General features: G+C 47.9%; 2 protein-coding genes across 8 annotated transcripts in view; one reads left to right on the top strand and one right to left on the bottom strand.

The window, feature by feature from the left end:
* The window catches only part of TESK2 (testis associated actin remodelling kinase 2), a 132612-nt gene extending 116976 nt beyond the window's left edge, over positions 1-15636 (top strand). For 5 of the 6 annotated variants that reach the window (XM_033416511.2, XM_012539063.3, XM_049698782.1 and 2 more), the window contains 7 exons: positions 1586-1732; positions 11781-11863; positions 12090-12174; positions 12432-12515; positions 12729-12815; positions 13529-13646; positions 13966-15636. In XM_033416511.2, the coding sequence (XP_033272402.1) occupies positions 1586-1732; positions 11781-11863; positions 12090-12174; positions 12432-12515; positions 12729-12815; positions 13529-13646; positions 13966-14687 (1326 nt within the window). In that variant the 3' untranslated portion in view covers positions 14688-15636. The remainder of the gene's footprint in view (positions 1-1585; positions 1733-11780; positions 11864-12089; positions 12175-12431; positions 12516-12728; positions 12816-13528; positions 13647-13965) is intronic. The other variant, XM_033416510.2, reaches the window with a different exon arrangement.
* On the bottom strand, positions 15541-19099 carry TOE1 (target of EGR1, exonuclease). 2 transcript variants are annotated; one of them, XM_033416525.2, is made up of 8 exons: positions 18962-19099; positions 18087-18486; positions 17960-18000; positions 17718-17814; positions 17431-17589; positions 16906-17165; positions 16545-16704; positions 15541-16465 (listed from the first exon to the last, which is right to left on the bottom strand). In XM_033416525.2, the coding sequence occupies exons 2-8, from the start codon at positions 18141-18143 to the stop codon at positions 15845-15847; spliced, it is 1395 nt and encodes a 464-aa protein (XP_033272416.1). In that variant the 5' UTR covers positions 18144-18486; positions 18962-19099; the 3' UTR covers positions 15541-15844. The 2 variants fall into 2 exon arrangements, with proteins under 2 accessions (XP_033272416.1, XP_004285789.1); XM_004285741.3 differs by having other exon boundaries at positions 18087-18229; positions 18962-19092.
* Between the last annotated feature and the right edge of the window lie 58 nt (positions 19100-19157).

Consider the following 19157-nt stretch of genomic DNA (forward strand, 5'->3'; position numbering starts at 1 on the left):
TTAATGGAAAGTTCTCAGAGTAGTGCCTGGCACAAAGCAAGTAACAAGTAAATAAATATTAGCTGCAGCTGCTGCTGCTATTTTTGTTGTTATTATTTATTATCTCTATATAAATAGGCTTATTTGCTCTTAAAAAAAAAGGGCAAAGCAGCTCTTCATGGGTATGTAGGAATGACGAACACCCAAATTTCTTGAAAGAGTACATCTTCATGTCATTTCCCCTTAGCCTTATCTCCTACTCACACCTCAATTCACTTTGATCTTACTCTGGTCTTAACCACTTTACTGTAACTGCTCTGGCCATGGTTGCCAGTGACTTCTCAGTTGCAAATTCAGTAGACACTTTTCAGGCTCATCTTACTTGATCTATAGCATTTGATACTATTGGTCATTTCCTCTTTGGAATGTTTTCCTCCTTTGTCTTCTGTGGTGACATTCTTGCTTGCTTCTTCCTCCTCTGCCTGCTCCTTTAAATGCTACAGTTGCTTGGGATTCTGGTAATTTCCCACCTTACATGTTAACCCCTGGGCAGCTCCATACATTCCTTAGCCTCAGTGACTACTTCAGCTCATTGTCGTTGCCTCCTAAATGTTAGTCTCTAGCCCAGACTTTGCTCCTAAACTTCAAACTGACTCTCTATAGGACATCTCCACATGCCCTTAAACCCAACATGTCCTACTTGAACTCACTATCTTTTAACATTGCCTCTTCTAAAAACCTGCTCCTCTCCCTGTATTCTGGATATTTAATAATGGCACCCAGGGACCAGTAGCCTGCGATCAACCTAGGAGCTTTTCATTGCCCTTATCCCCCCATCCAGCATTCATCAAGTTTTTTTTGACTTTGCCATCTAAATCTTGAATCTTGCTCTATTCCAGTGCCTCAACTATTGCCTTAACTCAGGCATTCTTCTTTCACCAGGATTATCGCAATAATCTCCTAACCTATTTTCCCTTCTCTGTATTCTCCACTCTAATCCATCTATCATACCATTGCTAAAATAATCTTTTCTTTAAAAAACAAACATGAACATGTTGCTCTTTTGCTTAAAAGGCTTATTTTGTTCCTTATAGACAGGATAAAGTCCGTATACCTTAGCAAAGCATATCAGCCTCACCCGTCTCTCCTCTCATGCACTCTGGCCATATTGAGTAAATTAGTTTCCTGAATACACCATGCTCTTCACCTATAACTTTACATATGCGGCTCCCTCTGTGTGGACTTTCTTTCCTGCTCCCCCAAGTCATCCTTTGGACTCCTTTATTTCCTTTGTGCAGCTTTCTCTGACATGCCTAGACTGAGTTAGTAACTTTATCCTCTGTGCTGCACAGTGCTGTCGTACCTGTACAAAGCCATCTTTTAGCATTTACTACATTATATTGTTTGTCTATATCCCTTAATAGATTGTGATCTTCTCAAAGGAAGGTGCAGCACCTACCATAGTGCCTGGATGCAGAATAAGCCCTCAGTAACTTCAAAAAAAAAAATACAGTCTTTATCTTCTAGGTGTCTACTCTTTAGTGGTTTCACCACCATCCTAAGCATTCCTGACAAATGGTAGCTGGGTTTTCCTTCTGTTTTGCAGTATATCAACTCTGGAAACCTGGAACAGTTGCTAGACAGTAACCTGCATTTGCCCTGGACTGTGAGGGTGAAACTGGCTTATGACATAGCAGTGGGCCTCAGCTACCTTCACTTCAAAGGCATTTTCCATCGGGACCTCACATCTAAGGTACGAAGGCTTTACATGCACTACTCTTTGAGACACTGTCTTCCATTATGAAGAAAACTGTGTTAAGAAACCAGTCATTAATGTGCTTGAGAATGATGGAGATCTCTTATAAATTCAACATTCAATCACAGAGGATACAACTTATTACTATGTACAGCTAGTCCTTAGAAAGCCAATCTCGGCTCACAGCGGGTAGGTACCTTTCATTGCTGAGTCTGGCAACACATACATCTTGAGAACCTTCACTCTTGGCTTCAGGTCCTGAATGTGTGTTGCAGGAGTAGATGGCATGAGGACACTTAAGAGGTTCTTGCCCTATAGGAGTGACAGCAGTCAAGGCAATATGGGAGCCTGTCTCTTAGTATTCTGTCCCATGGCCTCCAGCAGGAGTTCTGTGATTTTTAGTCACTTGAGTGTAGGTTTTGAAAGCCATAATGTACTGAACCATTTTCTTTCTGTGTGATTGAGTTTCTGCCATCCTGCCAGTTCCTCTTTGGCGTCAGCTGGTCTCTGTAGTATTCTCTTGCTGTCCAAATTGCTGTGTGACCAGGTTAGAAAAGAGTTGCTTTTAGAGGAAGTTGGCCATACTACAAGGCAGACACCTCAGGGCCAAGTAGCACAGGACATCACATGACAAGGCTTATATAAATAGTACTGTTTGATCATTGATATGGGAACTATAAATCATCTAATATAACTTCTGTCCAAGAGCTGATTTGAAGTCTTCTAGGGAGGTATTATAGAAGTTTTGTACCTGCCCAAGAATAGCTCTTATTTCATTCTGCACCCTCAACACAAACATATGCACACACACGCACATGCATACACATACTCCTACAGCTCTTCTGTCATGGATGAGGGGTATGGGAGCCTGTTATAAGAAAAAGTTTGCAAAGGGAACGAAAGCAGGCTGTGCTCTCAGAGCCAATAAGGCCTAGAGCAGTGAGTCCCTGGCTGCCTCACATTAGAATGGTTCTGGTGTTCCAAACAGCAGTACTGTCCCCAGGGGACCCTGGCCATTGGTTTGTGAGTACTACACAGAAAATAGCTTTGGGGAGGTGCTTGTAGGGCCCCTAGGTGTGGCAGGGCCATTTGTAGTCAGCTGCACTGTTACTAAAGGAGCAATAAGAGTGGCAGGTGGAATCTGGTGACCAGCTGAGACCTAGTTGTGAGGAGTCCTTTATCTTCATTGGTATAAGCAAGGACTGGACAGTTGGACAGCTGGGACCTGGAAGGTGGTATCATTTCCTTTCATCAGACTTTTCTCCTTCCTTAGAACGTTTTAGAAACTCAAAACTTAGAAAACTGCACTTGTTCCAGGCAAATGGGTGGGGTTGTATCAACTTAGATACTGCCTTAAGTTGGTAGTATACTCTCACCTTAGGCATGCAACTAAAATCAAATTGCTGGGACTTCCCTGGTGGCGCAGTGGTTAAGAATCCGCCTGCCAAGGCAGGGAACACAGGTTCGAGCCCTGGTCCGGAAAGATCCCACATGCCACGGAGCAACTAAGCCCGTGTGCCACAACTACTGAGCCTGCGCTCTAGAGCCCGTGAGCCACAACTACTGAGCCCTTGTGCCACAACTACTGAAGCCTGCGTGCCTAGAGCCCATGCTCTGCAACAAGAGAAGCCACCACAATGAGAAGCCCACGCACCGCAACGAAGAGTAGCCCTAGCTCATTGCAACTAGAGAAAGCCTGCGTGCAGCAACAAAGAGCCAATGCAGCCAAAAATAAATTAATTAAATTAAAATAAAAAAAATATCAAATTGTTGCTTCCTACTCAGAGAGCATCATTTCTTCTAGGTTGGAGGGAGGTCATGACCAGTTATCTGTCAGTCACACAGATATTTCCTGTACACCTACATGAGTGTCTCTGGTGCCTGGTACCATGAATGAAGGGATATTTGAAAAAGATAATTTCTGACCAGAGGTAGTCTTGTTGGAAAATAACTGAAAAATAGTTCATAGCATTTTATAATTGAGTGTTTAGCTATAGACTGTAGGTTTTCAGTCAAAGGAAAGATCACTAGGCTAGGTAGCTAGGCTTTCTGGAGGAAAGTCCTCCACTACCAATGAGTTCCTAAGAACTCATCATATTCTCTTCAGTGCCCCCAAAACACTTTGTCCCATTGTGCTAGTGTCCAAGTGTGATTCTGTCTGGGATTGTCATAGTGTATGTATTGTAAAAATGACTAACCTTTTTGGAACTATAGGGTAAGACCACTATCCTTTGGTTTTCCTAATAGGGAGTGGATATTCCCATGTCAGTTGGCTTGAGATGAGAAACTAGGAATCTAGGAGGAAGAACTCCCTGGTATCACTGGGCTTTACTTTCTTGGGTCTGAACTTTAGGGGATGGGGAGAACAAATGACTTTGCAACCTGGAGACAGGCTGGGAAGTACACTCTAGGGAATCTCAAGTTGAAGAAAAACTTCATTGCCCTTTTTATCATCTCTGAGCTTTTGGTAAGGTTTTGTCCAAATGTTTTATCTTCATAGTGTTGCAGAGATTAAGGAGAAGGTGGTGTGTCCCCACCTAGACCAGAGCAGCCCCATCCAGGAGAGCTGTGTGATGGTGACGGTGACCATAAGAATGAGAAGCCCAAGGGAGAAGTCTAAAGGGACAGAGTAGGGCTTTGAAATTTCCAAATTATCTCCTTATTGTCAACCTTGGGTCTGAGTTTGATTTCTTTAAGGACAATAAAAGGTTTACTTATATTTTAGCTTGTACACTTCCTATTATTTGATGGTTCTATTGTGTCCGTGTCCCCCACCAACACATGAGTTTCTCAAGTGCTGCTCATATTCACCTTTTTATTCCTAGCACCTAACATATAGAGCCTGTCAGAGTAGGGGCTTCCTGGCCCTCTTTCAGAGAATGTGCTTGATGGCACAGAGGCCAAAACATCTGCTTGAGAACAGTGAGACTTTGAGTCTCACACCCAGTTTTGTCCCACCTCTTTAAATGACCTCAGTGCTCTTGGGTCCTGAGTGTCCCCAGTCTATTGACCTCATAGGAGTGATCAGTCCGGGCTTTTCAGGCCAGAGCTAACAGGAAGGATTTAAAGTAGTAGGAGCATGTTCCAGGTAGGTAAACCGGGATAGAGAGAAGCACATGCCTTTTTCCAAATGATCCTGAGCCTATGGTAGCGGCAAAGAGGATCACTGGTTTCCAGTCAGAGTGCCTGTTGAAAGCAGTATTGCCTTTGTAGGATTCACACATCAGTAGTTACTGCAGTACTGTTTTCAAGAGTGAAGAGTCTGTCAGATATAGCTGTTCTGTCTAATTTTGTAATTATTGCGATGCTGATGATTTACTTAGAAGCAAGTGGGATGCAGTGTGGCTTTAAAAACATTCCGTTCTTGAGCTCCATCAAGAAGTGGCAACAGGGCTTCCCTGGTGGTGCAGTGGTTGGGGGTCCGCCTGCCGATGCAGGGGACACGGGTTCGTGCCCCGGTCTGGGAAGATCCCACATGCCGCGGAGCGGCTGGGCCCGTGAGCCATGGCCGCTGAGCCTGCATGTCCGGAGCCTGTGCTCCACAGCGGGAGAGGCCACAACGGTGAGAGGCTCGCGTACCGCAAAAAAAAAAAAAAAAAAAAAAAAAAAAGAAGTGGCAACAGCCACACACAGGCTAGGAGTGGCTGGTACAACTGTACGTGAGCCTTGGCTCTTAGGGGCAGCTGGGAGAGCAGTTTCTTTCTGCTTAATACTGTTACTGCCCAGGATCAGGCAAGCACCACTAGTCTTTTTGGATTTCCCCTAGGAGTGTGAATTATACCTCTCTTCTTGGTTGCTGGGTTTTTTGGGGGGTGGGAAACGTTTTTTGTTTTTTTTTTTTAACTCCGAAGAATCCACTCTGGCCATTCCACTAGAGTGAAAAGCCTATCTAGCTGTGGTCTTAGGCTATACCCCACAACTAGGAACAGAAAATACCAATTTTCAGAGACTGAAGAGAGCATGAATTAGAAACAAAGTTGAATGCTGGGGGGAGGTAGAGAGTGTGTATTAGGGCACCCTGTAGTCATTCTTTTAAAAAAATTTATTTACTTACTTATTTTTGGCTGTGTTGAGTCTTCATTTCTGTGCGAGGGCTTTCTCTAGTTGTGGCAAGCGGGGGCCACTCTTCATCGCGATGCGCGGGCCTCTCACTATCGCAGCCTCTCTTGTTGTGGAGCACAGGCTCCAGACGCACAGGTTCAGTAGTTGTGGCTCATGGGCCTAGTTGCTCCGCGGCATGTGGGATCTTCCCAGACCAGGGCTCGAACCCGTGTCCCCTGCATTAGCAGGCAGATTCTCAACCACTGCGCCACCAGGGAAGCCCAAGTAGCCATTTTTTATAAAGAGAACCATCAACAGCCTTTGGGAACCATTTATACTGTGCTACTAGAGGACATAGAAATTACTAGAATGCAATCTGTACCATCCATGGGCTCTTAGTCAAGTTGGAGAGACAGATATGTGAGTAGATTATTTCCCAAGAATTATAGAAAAGAGAGGGGATCACATGGTGGGATGGAGGGGAAGGGAAGGGATGGGACACATTACAGCAAACCAGATAATCTTTTGAGACTTGGACTGCCACCGTCTCTGGGACATTTAGGAGGGCAATTCAGTCTCTGATCTCTCCCTGTGGTATAAAAAGAAACTTTTAACCCTTCTTGAGATGTAGAATCAGTACTTTCTTTCTAAGTGGGTTTATGGAGTGAATTTGTTGGGGGTAAGTGGAGAGAGTTGTTGGCACATGGAAAGCCTTTTTTGTTGTTATAGAAATAACTTTAGCTTAGAGCTAACACTCACAAATGGACTTGGCATTTCTCCGCTCAGGTGGTTTTATTCAGTGCCAATACTGAATGTGCAGCTGTTCTAGGAGACCTCAGGATCTGCTCTTAGGTGTCTACTCTGGCCCAGTTCTGAAGGATTTGTGTTGGCTTCCAGAAGTGCATTCATGGCCACCTTTTGAGTCTTTTGTCAGCTCAGTCCCCATTATGGAGAGTCGAATGTATGATTAGTGTATGCCTTTTCACCTGCTTTTGAAAGAAGCTTCAGTCATCTATCCAGGCTTTCATATAACAAACTTTTGCTAAGTTCTTTCTGTGTGTCTGTGCTAGGTTAGAGATACAGAGATGAATGGGATCATTCCCTGCCCTTGATGAGGCAAACATGTAAGTCTCTCTGCTATGGTGTGATGTATTATAATAGGAGTAGGACAAAGAAGAACGGGAGCCAGGCAGCAGCAGTGCCTGGGCTCCTCTTTGAACCTGAAAAGGTCACCTGTCGCCTCACGGAAGTCTGACTGGGCCTTTCTTATGTCTGCTGCTTATTCCAGGCATACTTTTGAATAAAGCATTCTTCATCCTCTATTTAGTGGACTTTGCATCCCACACAGCCTGAAAATTAGTCTGGCTTCTTCAGAACCCCACAGTGGTCTGAGCTTCATATTTTGTACTCTGTAGTCAAATAGTCTGTACTGGGGCCATGTCCAAGTTGGGTGAGAAATGCAAGCATTACACTAGGTGCCCTTGGATTAACCAACGTTGGAGGTAGGGGCTAGCATCCCAGATGAAGGGGTCTTATTGTATTGCCTGTACAAACAGTGCTACCTTCTCCATGGGCCCTGGCCCCTTTTGCTATCTTAAGACTACATTGTTCCTGCCATGGCCTTGCTGTCTCTAGTGGAAAGCTTTTTAGCCAGTTCCTCTGGAGAGGCCAGAATCATTAGGAGGGATCTCTTTAGAATCAGGAGACCTGCATCTTTACCATTTATAGTCGTAAGCTACACTTTTCTCATCTTAAATGTAAAAATCTCAGATCTGCCCATCTGACAATGCTGTTTGAATCACTTGGATTATGTTTATGAAAAACGTTTTATAATTCGTAAGGTACCACACAGACAGAAGTAGATAATCTTTCCTTTGCCCAAGGGGCTAGGAAATATTCTCTAGGCCACTTCCTCTAGGCCACTTCCCTCTTAAGACACCCCTGCTTTGCTAAAGCTTACAGTCTATACCTTACAGTCTATAGCTATAGGAAGGGACTATAGAAACAGATACTTTCATTGTAATATCTCAAATGCTAAGGTTAGAGAGAGGAGAAGCATAGGGTGCTTTGAAAAAGGATATTTAACCCAACCTGAGGGTACAGAGAAGACTTCTTGGAGAAGGTGATTCCTGAGCTGAATCTTGAAAATTGAATTCTGCTTAGTAAGTATTGTATGTATGGAGGGGGGTTATATTCCAGACCAGACAAGACTGCATAAACAAAGGCATAGAGGCATAAACGGTCTGATGTGCAGACTGTGAAGCTGAAGTGGTAGGGGATAAGAATTGAAAAGAGAGGAGTCTGATCATATACTATCTAATTGGATTTTATCTTCTAGGTAGGAAATGAAGAACCATTGTGGCTTTTTTAAAGTAACAGCTTTTTGAGATATTACTCACATAAAATAAAATTCACCCTTGCAAGTATACATTTCAGTAGTTTTTAGTATATTCAATAATCACCACTAGCTAATTTCAAAACTTTTCATCACTCCAAAAGGAAAACCCCATGCCCTGTTCTCCTCTTCCTTTAGCATTTGGCAATCACTAATCTTTTATCAGTTTCTATGGATTTGCTTATTCTGGACATTTCATATAATGGAATCATACAATATGTCATTGCCAGCTTTTAAGTAGGGGAGTAACGCAGATTTGCATTTTACAGAGATCATACTGGCAGAAATGAGGAAGGTGGATTATGGAGATCAAGCCTGGCCCAAGCCACAGAGACCAGTTGGAATATTGCAGTATTCAGGGGAGAATGTGAACTAGGGTAATAGCAGTGGGGATGAAGAGGGAGGGACCAATTTGAAAAACATTTAGAAGCTAAAATTACTTGGAGTAAGAGTAAAAAGTCTAGGCTGAATCTCAAGTTTCTAGCTTAGCAAACTGGGTGGAAAATGGCAGTGCCAGCTGACATAAAAATGTAGCTAGAGTTTTAGTTTTGGAGGAAAAAAGATGAGTTCAGGTTTGCATGAATGGAGTTCAGTGTGAATAATCCAGGAGGAGATGTCCAGAAATAGATGAGATGTGCAGAGTTGAAGCTTGAGGATAAAGGTCAGTGCCGAGGATATACGTTTGGGAGTCATCAGCACAGAGGTGGTAATTAGAAATGTGGAATAGCCTCCACAATAGAGCACAAGCTGTAGGCCCAAGATAGAACCCTGAGACCATCATCCTCGTGGGTTAGGGCCTGCACTGGAGTGTGTGAAGGTGGAGAAGGAAATCCATAGTGTCACAGAAGCCAGGAGAGAAGAATCAAAAGGAACAAGAATAGCCTGTAACTAGCCTCTAATGGCTAGTCTGTTAGCTCCAGGACCACAACGGCTTAGTCTCTGCATGCCCAGTACTAATATGGTTCCTGAATCATATGTAAAAATGCTGAAGAAAATAATCAGCAATGTCAACAGCAGCAAGATCAAGTAATATAAGGACTGATTTTGTCTACTGAGCTTAATGCCACAGAACTCATGGGGATCCTCAGTGAGAACACTTCCAGCAGAAGCCAGTGAGGAAGGAATGGGAGATAACTAAAAACAGCAAGTGTTGCCAGCCAAACTTCACTAGCCTAGACCCCACTAAGGGCAGGCTCAGGAGTTTATTGAAAAACCCTATAGGAACTAATCTTGGTCAGAGTTGCTCTCCATTTTCCTTCTCGCCTCAGATACAGACTCCTGAAGTTTGCTCTTTTGGTTTTCAGTATCCCATCTCTGTCTTTGGCTCTAATGCCCAGCTGTTGGCTGTGGAGAAGCTTTAAGAGAGGCAGTGGTCACACTCCAGACCAGAGGCAGACCGGGCTAGGCAGGCTTGCCCCATGTTGTAGGGCCCTGATCATCCCTGCCGTAGTCATTTCTTAGCTGCTCAGAGAAGCTACTATGAAGTCACTTCCTCCTGGATGGGTGGTTTACAATGAGCGAACAAGAGGTCTCCATGAATGTGAAGATGGGGCAGAAACTGAACAGCTTTGACAAAGGCAGTATACTGTGGTCCTGTTCTGTTCCTTACTCGCTGAATCTAAGCTGAATTTAACAGGGTTGTTTCTGAGGGCTATAAAGCAAATAGTAAATCGGACTTCAGACTGAGCCTTGGAGACAGGAACCTGAGTTGCTGGTGAAAGAGGAGGAGGAGGGGAGAAAAACAAGTGACAGATCTGAGGTGCCACTGCCTCACAAGCCAGTGCCCAATAGCCTAGGCTTTGGCTGTCTAATAGACAAGCTGGCCTAGAGCCCGTCGTCTCACAGACAGTAAAGTCAGGGAGCTGGGGTGGGGGTGGCGGAGTGCTGAGCCAGTGGACTGATGGGAGGGCCAAAGCCAGGACAAGCACAAGGACGGTCCTGCTTAGAAGCCAGAGACACTTATGTCTGCCAGGAATCAAGGGTAGGAGAGGATGTAATGAAATCACATTACGTGAAATCACATTTCCCTTCCAACTCAGGGAAAGAGAGAATAGTGTGATCACATCAAAGCCAGAGTAAGGGACTAATTTGTACCTGATGTGGAGTAAGCAGGTGACTTGGCAATGCCTTGGCAACTGGACGCCAAGGCAAGGAAGGGGGAGGGCTGGTTTGGTGATATAGGGCCTTGCTGGCCCCAGAAATGTCCCTGGGAGCCAAGGATCCCTGCTCCCTGCTACCTCTGGAGGAAGGTGGGCAGAGTGAGTTGCCTCCTGAGCCAGAGTGGTGTAGGGCCATTTTGAATGCAGCTATTTGGGGAGAGTTTGTTGCTGCTTTGTGCTTATTTTCAAGTCACTTGGGTCATCCTTTCTCTGGAGACAGCAGCATTTGTTCAGTGAGCTTGTCCTGAGCCTCTCTCATGAATTGAATACTGTGAGGAAGGAAGGCCCAAACCTGAACTTGCTCCTGAGGAGCTGATGGCCTCTGATAGGCTGTAAGAGGGAATGACACAGAGGGGTTAAAGGAGTTGAGATGAGAGAGAGATGAAGGTGAGAGCTGGAGAGGTCAGGACTGGAAAGGTAAGCTTGTCTTAAAACACAAAATTTTCTGAAGTGAAAAGAATTGGAAGAACATTCCAAATGGAAGGGAACAGTATAAGCAAAGGCAAAGGTTTGAAGGGGCTGTTCAGGCTTCCCAAATCAAGCTTGTCTGTTACAAGTTTGGATGAAGATGTGTACATAGGGGCACCAAGGCATGGGGTGGTTGGTAGCTGGTTGGTTAGAGCCAGATCATGGAATTTTTTTCTTTGGCTGCATTGGGTCTCGGTTGCTCTGCATGGGCTTTCTCCAGTTGCGGCGAGCAGGGGCTACTCTTCGTTGCGGTGCACGGGCTTCTCATTGCGGTGGCTTCTCTTGTTGCGGAGCATGGGCTCTAGGTGCGTGGGCTTCAGTAGTTGCAGCACATGGGCTCAGTAGTTGCGGCTCACAGGTTTAGTTGCTCCACGGCATTTGGGATCTTCCTGGACCAGGGATTGAACCTGTGTCCCCTGCATTGGCAGGCAGATTCTTAACCACTGCGCCACCAGGGAAGTCCCAGAGGTCATGGAATTTTAACGCCAGAGAAGAGGTTGGTTGTGATCTTGTGGGCAGTGAAAGTTGGTGTAGGCTTGGGCACTTGTCCTGTGCTTACATTACTTGGCAAGATCAGACCTGGCCTTGCTTGGGTCTCTATGTTCTGAGGGAAGGATGAAGGGAGGCCAGGGGCCTGATGATAGCCTGTCTTCCTCCACTAGATTGTAAGCTCCAAGAGGACAAGGGTTTCTGTTCATTGAGGTATCTCTGACACTTAGAACCATTACTAGCACATAGAAAGTAAGATAAATATTTGTTTGGAGCATGATATAATCCTCGGGCAGCCACCAAAGATCCAGGCCTAACTCATCTCACATGGCTATCAGAGCCCCCAAGTCTGACCACAGGGGTCAGCCCAAGGGTGTGGTTTCACCAAGGAACAGAGGACAAGGTGCCCTGTGGCAGGGAGGGGTGGTGGTAAAGTCTATGGCTGGCTGGTCCCACTTCTGAGCCACATTGTCTTCTTTTTTGGGAACCCTAGAACTGCCTGATAAAGAGGGATGAGAATGGTTACTCTGCAGTGGTAGGTGACTTTGGCCTGGCTGAGAAGATCCCTGATGTCAGGTGGGTAGCCTTAATGGGTGCTGGGGTCACAGAAGGGACTGAGGCAAAGGGAAGACTCCAGCTTCCTTCTCAGCGGCCAGGACTTGGTCACAGCCCAACCTCAGCTCCCTAAATTCAGTCAATTCTAGTGTGTGCCCATCCTTGGGGGAGAGGAATTCCCAATGGTCAGATATCTCATTGCACCTGCCAGCGGCAAGCTCATTTTCCGTGTAATCTCACCCCACAGCATGGGGAGTGAGAAGCTGGCTGTGGTGGGCTCACCCTTCTGGATGGCACCCGAGGTTCTCCGAGATGAGCCCTACAATGAAAAGGTGAGTCTGGGGACCCCAAGGTCTGGTTCTCTGTAGAATCCATTCTTAGCAGAAAGTGTCCTGAGTCACACTTCATGTATGGGGTGAGGATCTACATCCTTCGTGCCAGAAACAGGGCTGGTGCCTGTCAGCTGCCTAGTGAATGAATTGAATGAAATATGGACAATAGGGCCCAGGCCTGGGCTAGTGGACATGGGGGACAGAAACCCCACCTCTCACCCCATTGAGAGGGAAACTGAGATCTCACTTCCCACCAGGCGGACGTGTTCTCTTATGGTATCATCCTCTGTGAGATCATCGCCCGCATACAGGCTGATCCAGACTATCTTCCCCGAACAGAGGTGAGCTCCAGGATGGGGATCAGTGCCACTGGGATGGGGCTGCTTTTGAGGCCATGGAATTGTTTTTTTCTTGGGTGGAGTTGCTGGAACTTAGTCTGTGGTTACTTCTCTGGGGCAGTTCCCAGACTCTCCTGAGCAGGCCAGGATGGGTGGAGGGATTAATGACCTGGCTACCAATGTCCCCTGGTCCTTCCCCACCATACCCGTCCACAGAATTTCGGGCTGGACTATGATGCTTTCCAGCACATGGTGGGAGACTGTCCCCCAGACTTTCTGCAGCTCACCTTCAACTGTTGTAATGTGAGTATCTTTTTCCTCCTGGCTTTGGTTGGGGCTGGCTGAACCCTGTTCACCTGGTTAGGACTTTAGGGAGAGGCTGCTAATTAGCCTCACAGGGACCTGTTTTTCACTGATGAGTGACAGTGCCCACATTCCTTCCTTTAGGCCTGCCAGACTCTGGTCCAGAGCCTTGGACCAAGGAAAGGAAAATTGCTTTGTATTATCCTGTCCTCAGCTTGTAGTGTAGACCTACCACCCCTTGCCTTAGATATTGATGGAGCTCCGGTCAGATTTTAGTTGGACTGTGCGTCCAGCTGGTCCAAGACCCGTGAGAAAAGCTCTTGTTAGCCTTTATTTTGTATAGCTCTGGGGTTGGACCTACCTGTTATGACTAAGGGGGTAGCTGGGCCTTGTCCAGGTAGCTTCCAGAAACATGTTAGCTGCAGAACTCAACAAAGAATAGAACCAACCAATGTGAACATACCCTTTTGGAGGGTTCTCTGCCAAACAAGGGGATAAGACATATACAGAAAGGCTGCTGAGATAGGGGAGGGTATTAGGCAATAGCATCTTCCCTGACCTTAATTTTGGGACTCACTCTTGTGGTCTGGGGCCTTCAGAAAAGATGTCTTAGATGCACATCTGAATCTTAAAAGATGCCAGACAGACTCAAATGCCATCCTTGGGATGGAAAATGGGAGGGCAGGGCTAATGGCTGGTGTGGATGACTACAGATGGACCCCAAACTACGCCCATCCTTTGTGGAGATTGGGAAGATCTTGGAGGAAATTCTGAGCCGCCTAGAGGAGGAAGAGCTGGAGAGGGACAGGAAGCTGCAGTCCACAGCCAGAGGTAAGAGATTAGACCAGACTGTCCAACCTGACCCCAAGGGAGGATATTAGGATGGTGGGGGGAGGGGGATTTCCCTCTAGGGCTGTGATTACAGGATCCCATGTCCAGAAGAAAGGCAAAGGAGCAGGGGATGACTGAAAAAGTCCTGGAGCTGTGGGCTGGCATATTGCCTCCCTTCTGAGTCTGTTTTCTCATTGGTGCAATGGGGACAACAGAACCTACTTTGCTTTCCTGAGTGGTGACACTTTGTGGTATGAAGTGCTGCTTCTATTTTTTATGACTAGTGAGAGTAACGCTGACTTGACTCACTATTCTTCAGGACTCTTGGAGAAAGGACCTGGGGTGAAGCGACTGAGCTTACTGGATGACAAGATCCCTCCCAAGTCCCCACGCCCAAGACGTACTATCTGGCTGTCTCGAAGCCAGTCAGACATCTTCTCCAGTAAGCCCCCACGTACAGTGAATGTCTTGGATCCCTACTACCAGCCACAACGAGGTGATGCTGCCCGAGCCCCCAAAATCAACCCTTTCAGTGCTCGCCAGGACCTCAAAGGTGGCAAGGTCAAGTTCTTTGACCTGCCCAGCAAGTCTGTCATCTCCTTGGTATTTGACCTCGATGCACCAGGGCCTGGAACTATGCCCATGGCTGATTGGCAGGAGCCCCTCGCCCCACCTGTTCGCCGGTGGCGTTCTTTGCCTAGTTCACCAGAGTTCTTGCATCAAGAGGCTTGTCCGTTTGTGGGCCGAGAAGAATCTCTATCTGATGGGCCCCTACCACGCCTCAGTAGTCACAAGTACAGAGTAAGGGAGATCCCACCATTCCAAGCATCTGCCCTACCAGCTGCTCCAGCCCATGAAGCCATGGACTGCTCCAGTCCCCAGGAAGAAAACGGTTTTGGGCCCAGGTCTCAGGGGGCCAGTCCATGCCTTGCAGGTGCCCCTGAGGAGATGGAGGTAGAAGAAAGGCCAAGAGACTTGGCTCCAGTCCCCTTTTCTGTCTCAGGCATAGGCCTGAAAACCCAGGGAGAGCTGGATGGGTAAGGGGCATTAATCCCCACCTCACCTTGGGGATGGACCTTCAGCTGAAGCCACAGGGCCCCCTTGCTGCAGAGCCTTGACTCTTCCCTGGGGCCCACAGAGCCGGCAGGCTAAGCCAAGCCAGGCTCAACTTTGGGGTTCCCAGTGCCCAATGGCTATGTATGAGGTGAGGCAGCAGTGAGACACCTTCCTAGTTAGGGCAAACAGCTAATACCAAGCCTCTGAAATCCAGCAAGGAGCTCTGGACCCCACCCAGACTTCCCCAGACAGGACCAGAGGACTCCTAGTTCTAGTGTGCACTGGCAGGCAGCTATTACCCCAGGTTCTTCTCCTATCCCGGGTCTGTCTCCTTTCCTTTCCTGGGGCATATAAGCTAAAATGGATGGAACCTGGAGCTGACCAGGAGACCATAAAGGGCATGGCTATTTCTCAGACCTGAAGACTGGGGTGCTTCTTGCCAGAATGTTTAAGACACTTGAATAATTGCTGTTTGCACTTACTGCACGGTCAGACCACGTCACTACACTTTCTATGCAAGGGGAGGGCAAGGCAGAGTGGTGGTCATGGCTCTCAGCTAACCTATTCAAAGATCTTTTCCAGTTGATTAATCTATTTTCATATTTATGAAGGAGTCTTAATGTTCTGCCCTATAAAACTTTCAACTTTGTGTTGGGAGTAGGGCTGGTTTTGTAGGCCCTAGGGCCTGCTCTATGTATTTGTCAACACGTGATACACCCAGTTGGTTAAATGGTTTATACGTGGACTGATTTCTTCCCTTTCTGCTACAGCCGGAGCTATGGGAAGAGTCTGTCCTTATAGAGCCGCAATAAGAAATAACCAAAGATGAAGCTGGTCAAATATTTTCATATCTTGTTTCTGTTGATTTTTTTTTTTTGAAACTTTCCCAGGACACTTTGAGATTTAAAAATGAATAAAGTCTGTGTTACAGGTGCTGGTCAGCCTTCTTACTTGTATCCTTGTTCCTCATCCTCTGGAGTAAAGGCAAAGGTCCAGGAGTGATGCAGCAGTATCTCTGCCAGGACCCTGTCCCCGTCCCCTAGTAGTTGGGAGTAGGACACTCACAGGCTAGAGGGATCCAGACCCCTCTGTTCCACCCTCAACTTCTCTTCCTGGGCCCTGAGTGCTGGGTAGAAGTTGGGTCAGCTGCTGCCCCAAGCCAGCTTCATCTTCTGGTTGTGGGCTTTGGAAGAACGGGAGAACTGGCTCTTAGCCACTGTGAGGGGGACAGCTTTGCCACTCAGGTATACCTTGTTGTGGCATTCAGGTAGCCATGGTTCAGAGTTACAGGGCTGGGGTCCTTGGCCCACTCCCACGTAGGCCATCACGTAACCTGTCATAAAGGCATCGAAACCAGCCCGATGCAATCCATCCCCAGGCACTGGGTTAGGATTGACTTGACTCTCTGGAGCTTCCGAGCTGGCCATGTCAGCTGTGTCAGGCCTTGCTGCTCTCTGCTCCATCTCCAAGTCATTTTTGTGACCTTGCTTAGAGCCAGGTTGGTTCCCAGTCTCATCCTCAGCCACCTCCTGCTCAATTTCCTCAGGCTTGAGGCCAACCCTACAGACCTGCTTGGTGGGAGGACCATCCTCGGTTTCCCCAGAAGTCTGTTTCTCAGGCAGGCCCAACAAAGACCTCCGCCGTTTCTCTCTACGTCGTCGCCGTCGCCTCTTGTCCTCCACCACAGCTTCATCAGTGTCAATGATAAGGTCAATATCATGGGACCGAGGACACTGTGGTCCCAGGGGGCACCAGCCATAGGCCTAGAGGTAGGAAAAAAGCTTAGAGAGGGGTTCCAGGCATCAAACGTCCCTCCCCCAGGAAATGGGCAGGTGCTCTCACCGAGAATTTGTCACAGATGCTGGTGGAATGAATACGGTAGGTTGCAGGGGGCATGCAGCAGCGGTAGTCAATATGGGCCCTCATGCTAGAAGGATAGCTGCAGAACTCCAGGGTGAGGTGTGGGCTGCCAGCTGCCCGCTGCTTCCCATTTTCCCGCTCACTGTAACATCGCAAGAGGGTATTGGTCCACTAGCATATAAGCTCCATGAGAGTAGGGGTTTCTGTCTGTTTTGTTCACTGCTGAACCCTCAGCACCTAAAACAGTGCCTGGCACATGATAGGTGCTCACTAAATATCTTAAGTGAATGAAATAGTCAAGCTTATACCAGGCCCCACCCCATTCTCTCAACCAGTTCCTCACCATTTCCGGAAGGCATATTCTAGGTAGGAAGCCACGAAGCGGGCGTGAAACTCAGCAGCATATTTGGTGTCATAAATGCCAGCTGGGAACATTTCACATAGGTCAGCAGTAAAGGTACCCAAGCTCTCAGGCAGGTGTGCATAGAAGTTCTGGTACAGGAACACCAAGTCTATAAGACCGTTGTGTAGTACCAGGGGCCGGCGGGCCCGGATTAGCTCCAGGAATAGTGTCCTCACTGATTGGCTCTGGCTCTCATCACCCTGGGTGGAAAGAAAGGGGTTATCAGGAAGGACAGAGTCCCCTAGGGAGCCTTGCAGGACACTTATCCCAGGGTCCCTCACCTGGAAAGCTCTCCCTTGCTTTCACCTAATTCAATGCTATTCACCAGTGTAACAGTGTTGTTTCCCCAGCTCTGTCACTAGTGATTCCCCATACTCCCTAAGAAGCAGATCCTCCCCATGCACCCAGCCTAGAGTAGTAAGAAATGAAGTCACAGAAGGGGCAGTCTCTAGGCTGGAGGCCTACCTTGTCATTGCCCTTGTGGTAGGGGATACCCTGGGCGTACTGCTGGTTGAAGTTGAAGCCATGCTGTACCAGGAACTGCACAGACTTTGGTTCTATGACATACTCTTCCATGCACAGCAGGGTCAGATTGAACACCTGGGCCAGGTATGAGTGTTCACCCTGGGAGAGGAAGAGATTCTGCTACATCCAGCCTTGGGAGAAAAAAACCTCATAGCTGATGTTCCCCAGGATCTCAACCCTCCTCCCCCCAGCCACAGACCTGGGATGCAGGTGAGATCAGCCCATACCTTGTCTGGCTGCTGCTTGAAGCAGGCGAGGCCCAGGGAGAGGATAGAACGGGTCCTGGCAGCATGACACACGGCCTTGTAACGTTCCTCGATGCACCTTGGGGTTGGGTTTGGGTGTGGCTGTGGCTGGGAGTTAGCTTCATGAAAGACCCAAACCACCCAGGACTGTGACCTCCACTACAGGGTTGAGGTCTGCCCCTCCTTCCAAGGCTAGGACTAAGGAGATCAGGGCTTATACTTACTGGTTCAGCAAACTCTTCCTGTCCCCAAGCCCACTCAGTTCCTATGGCGCAGTAAAGGGAGAGTTGTGTTAGGTCCACAGTGTCAGCCCTTTCACAACCACCTGCTCTCCCAACTCCCAACTCTCACCGTGTCCACAGCCACAAAGCTAGCCGTCTTTATGGCCAGCAGGAGGGATGGCCACATCTCCTTGAAGTTGTCACTTTGCACATCCACCACGGGAACCTGGACTACTAGCTCCTCCCCAGATTTTGTGCTTTGGCTGGCACCACCTGGGGATAAGGAGGGTGATGGATGTTAATGCTCAGGCAAGGGCCTAAGAGAAAAGATACCAAGCTAGGCCATGGCTGGGGGCAGGGGCAGTTTCCTTCAAGGCAAGAAATGGCAGCTTTCTCCTCAAGCGTATCACATATGCTTTATACACAGGCCTTGGAGTGAACAGTGTCCTGAATTTGGGGAGAGAAAGCCTGGGTCCTCCAGTGGCTTATGTGAGACTCTGGGAAAATTTCTTCCCCCTCAGCATCAAAACCTGTAAAAGAGGAAGGTAGGACTAGATGATCTGTGAGGTTCCTTTTCCTCACATCCTGCAGGAAATAGTTTGCAAGGCTTGATGATTTCGGCCCCTTTAATATCCCAAAGGCTCTATACTACTGTTCATGGCCACAAGCGGCGGCAGTAGCCAGTATGCCCCAGAGCCTGATAAATAACGCCCCAACACGTCCCACTTCCTGTGGACCACAACTCCCAACCTCCCTAACTTAACAGAGCCATGAACTCCAGACTACATCTCCCGACATGCCCCCACATGCCCTGCGCCCAAGACTCTAGGCTTTTGTAGGCGGAACTGTGGTGCACACCGGGACTTGTAGTCTCCTCGTGGCTGGTTCAGAAAGAAGGCGCTAGTCCTCTGAAACTTGAGATCGGTTTCTTAGAACTACGAGCCCGAGACCCTCCCCCCACCGGAGCGCACAGGCTTTTAAAGCGGCCCCTGGGAAGCCACTCACCGTCAGAGACGGCTGGAGCTGAGGCTGCGCCATCGTCACCGTCGGCGGCCATGACACCGAGGTCCCTCGCTTGTATAGTCAGTGTGCACGCGGGACTTCCTCTTCGTCTCCTCACTCCGCTCCTGCAGTCGGGGACGGGGCGGAGCTTCGCCCCCGGAGTCGCCGACCGGTCGGACTTCCGTTCAGACCTCCCGGG

Source organism: Orcinus orca, chromosome 1 (assembly GCF_937001465.1).
Source record: "Orcinus orca chromosome 1, mOrcOrc1.1, whole genome shotgun sequence".
NCBI lineage: Eukaryota > Metazoa > Chordata > Mammalia > Artiodactyla > Delphinidae > Orcinus > Orcinus orca.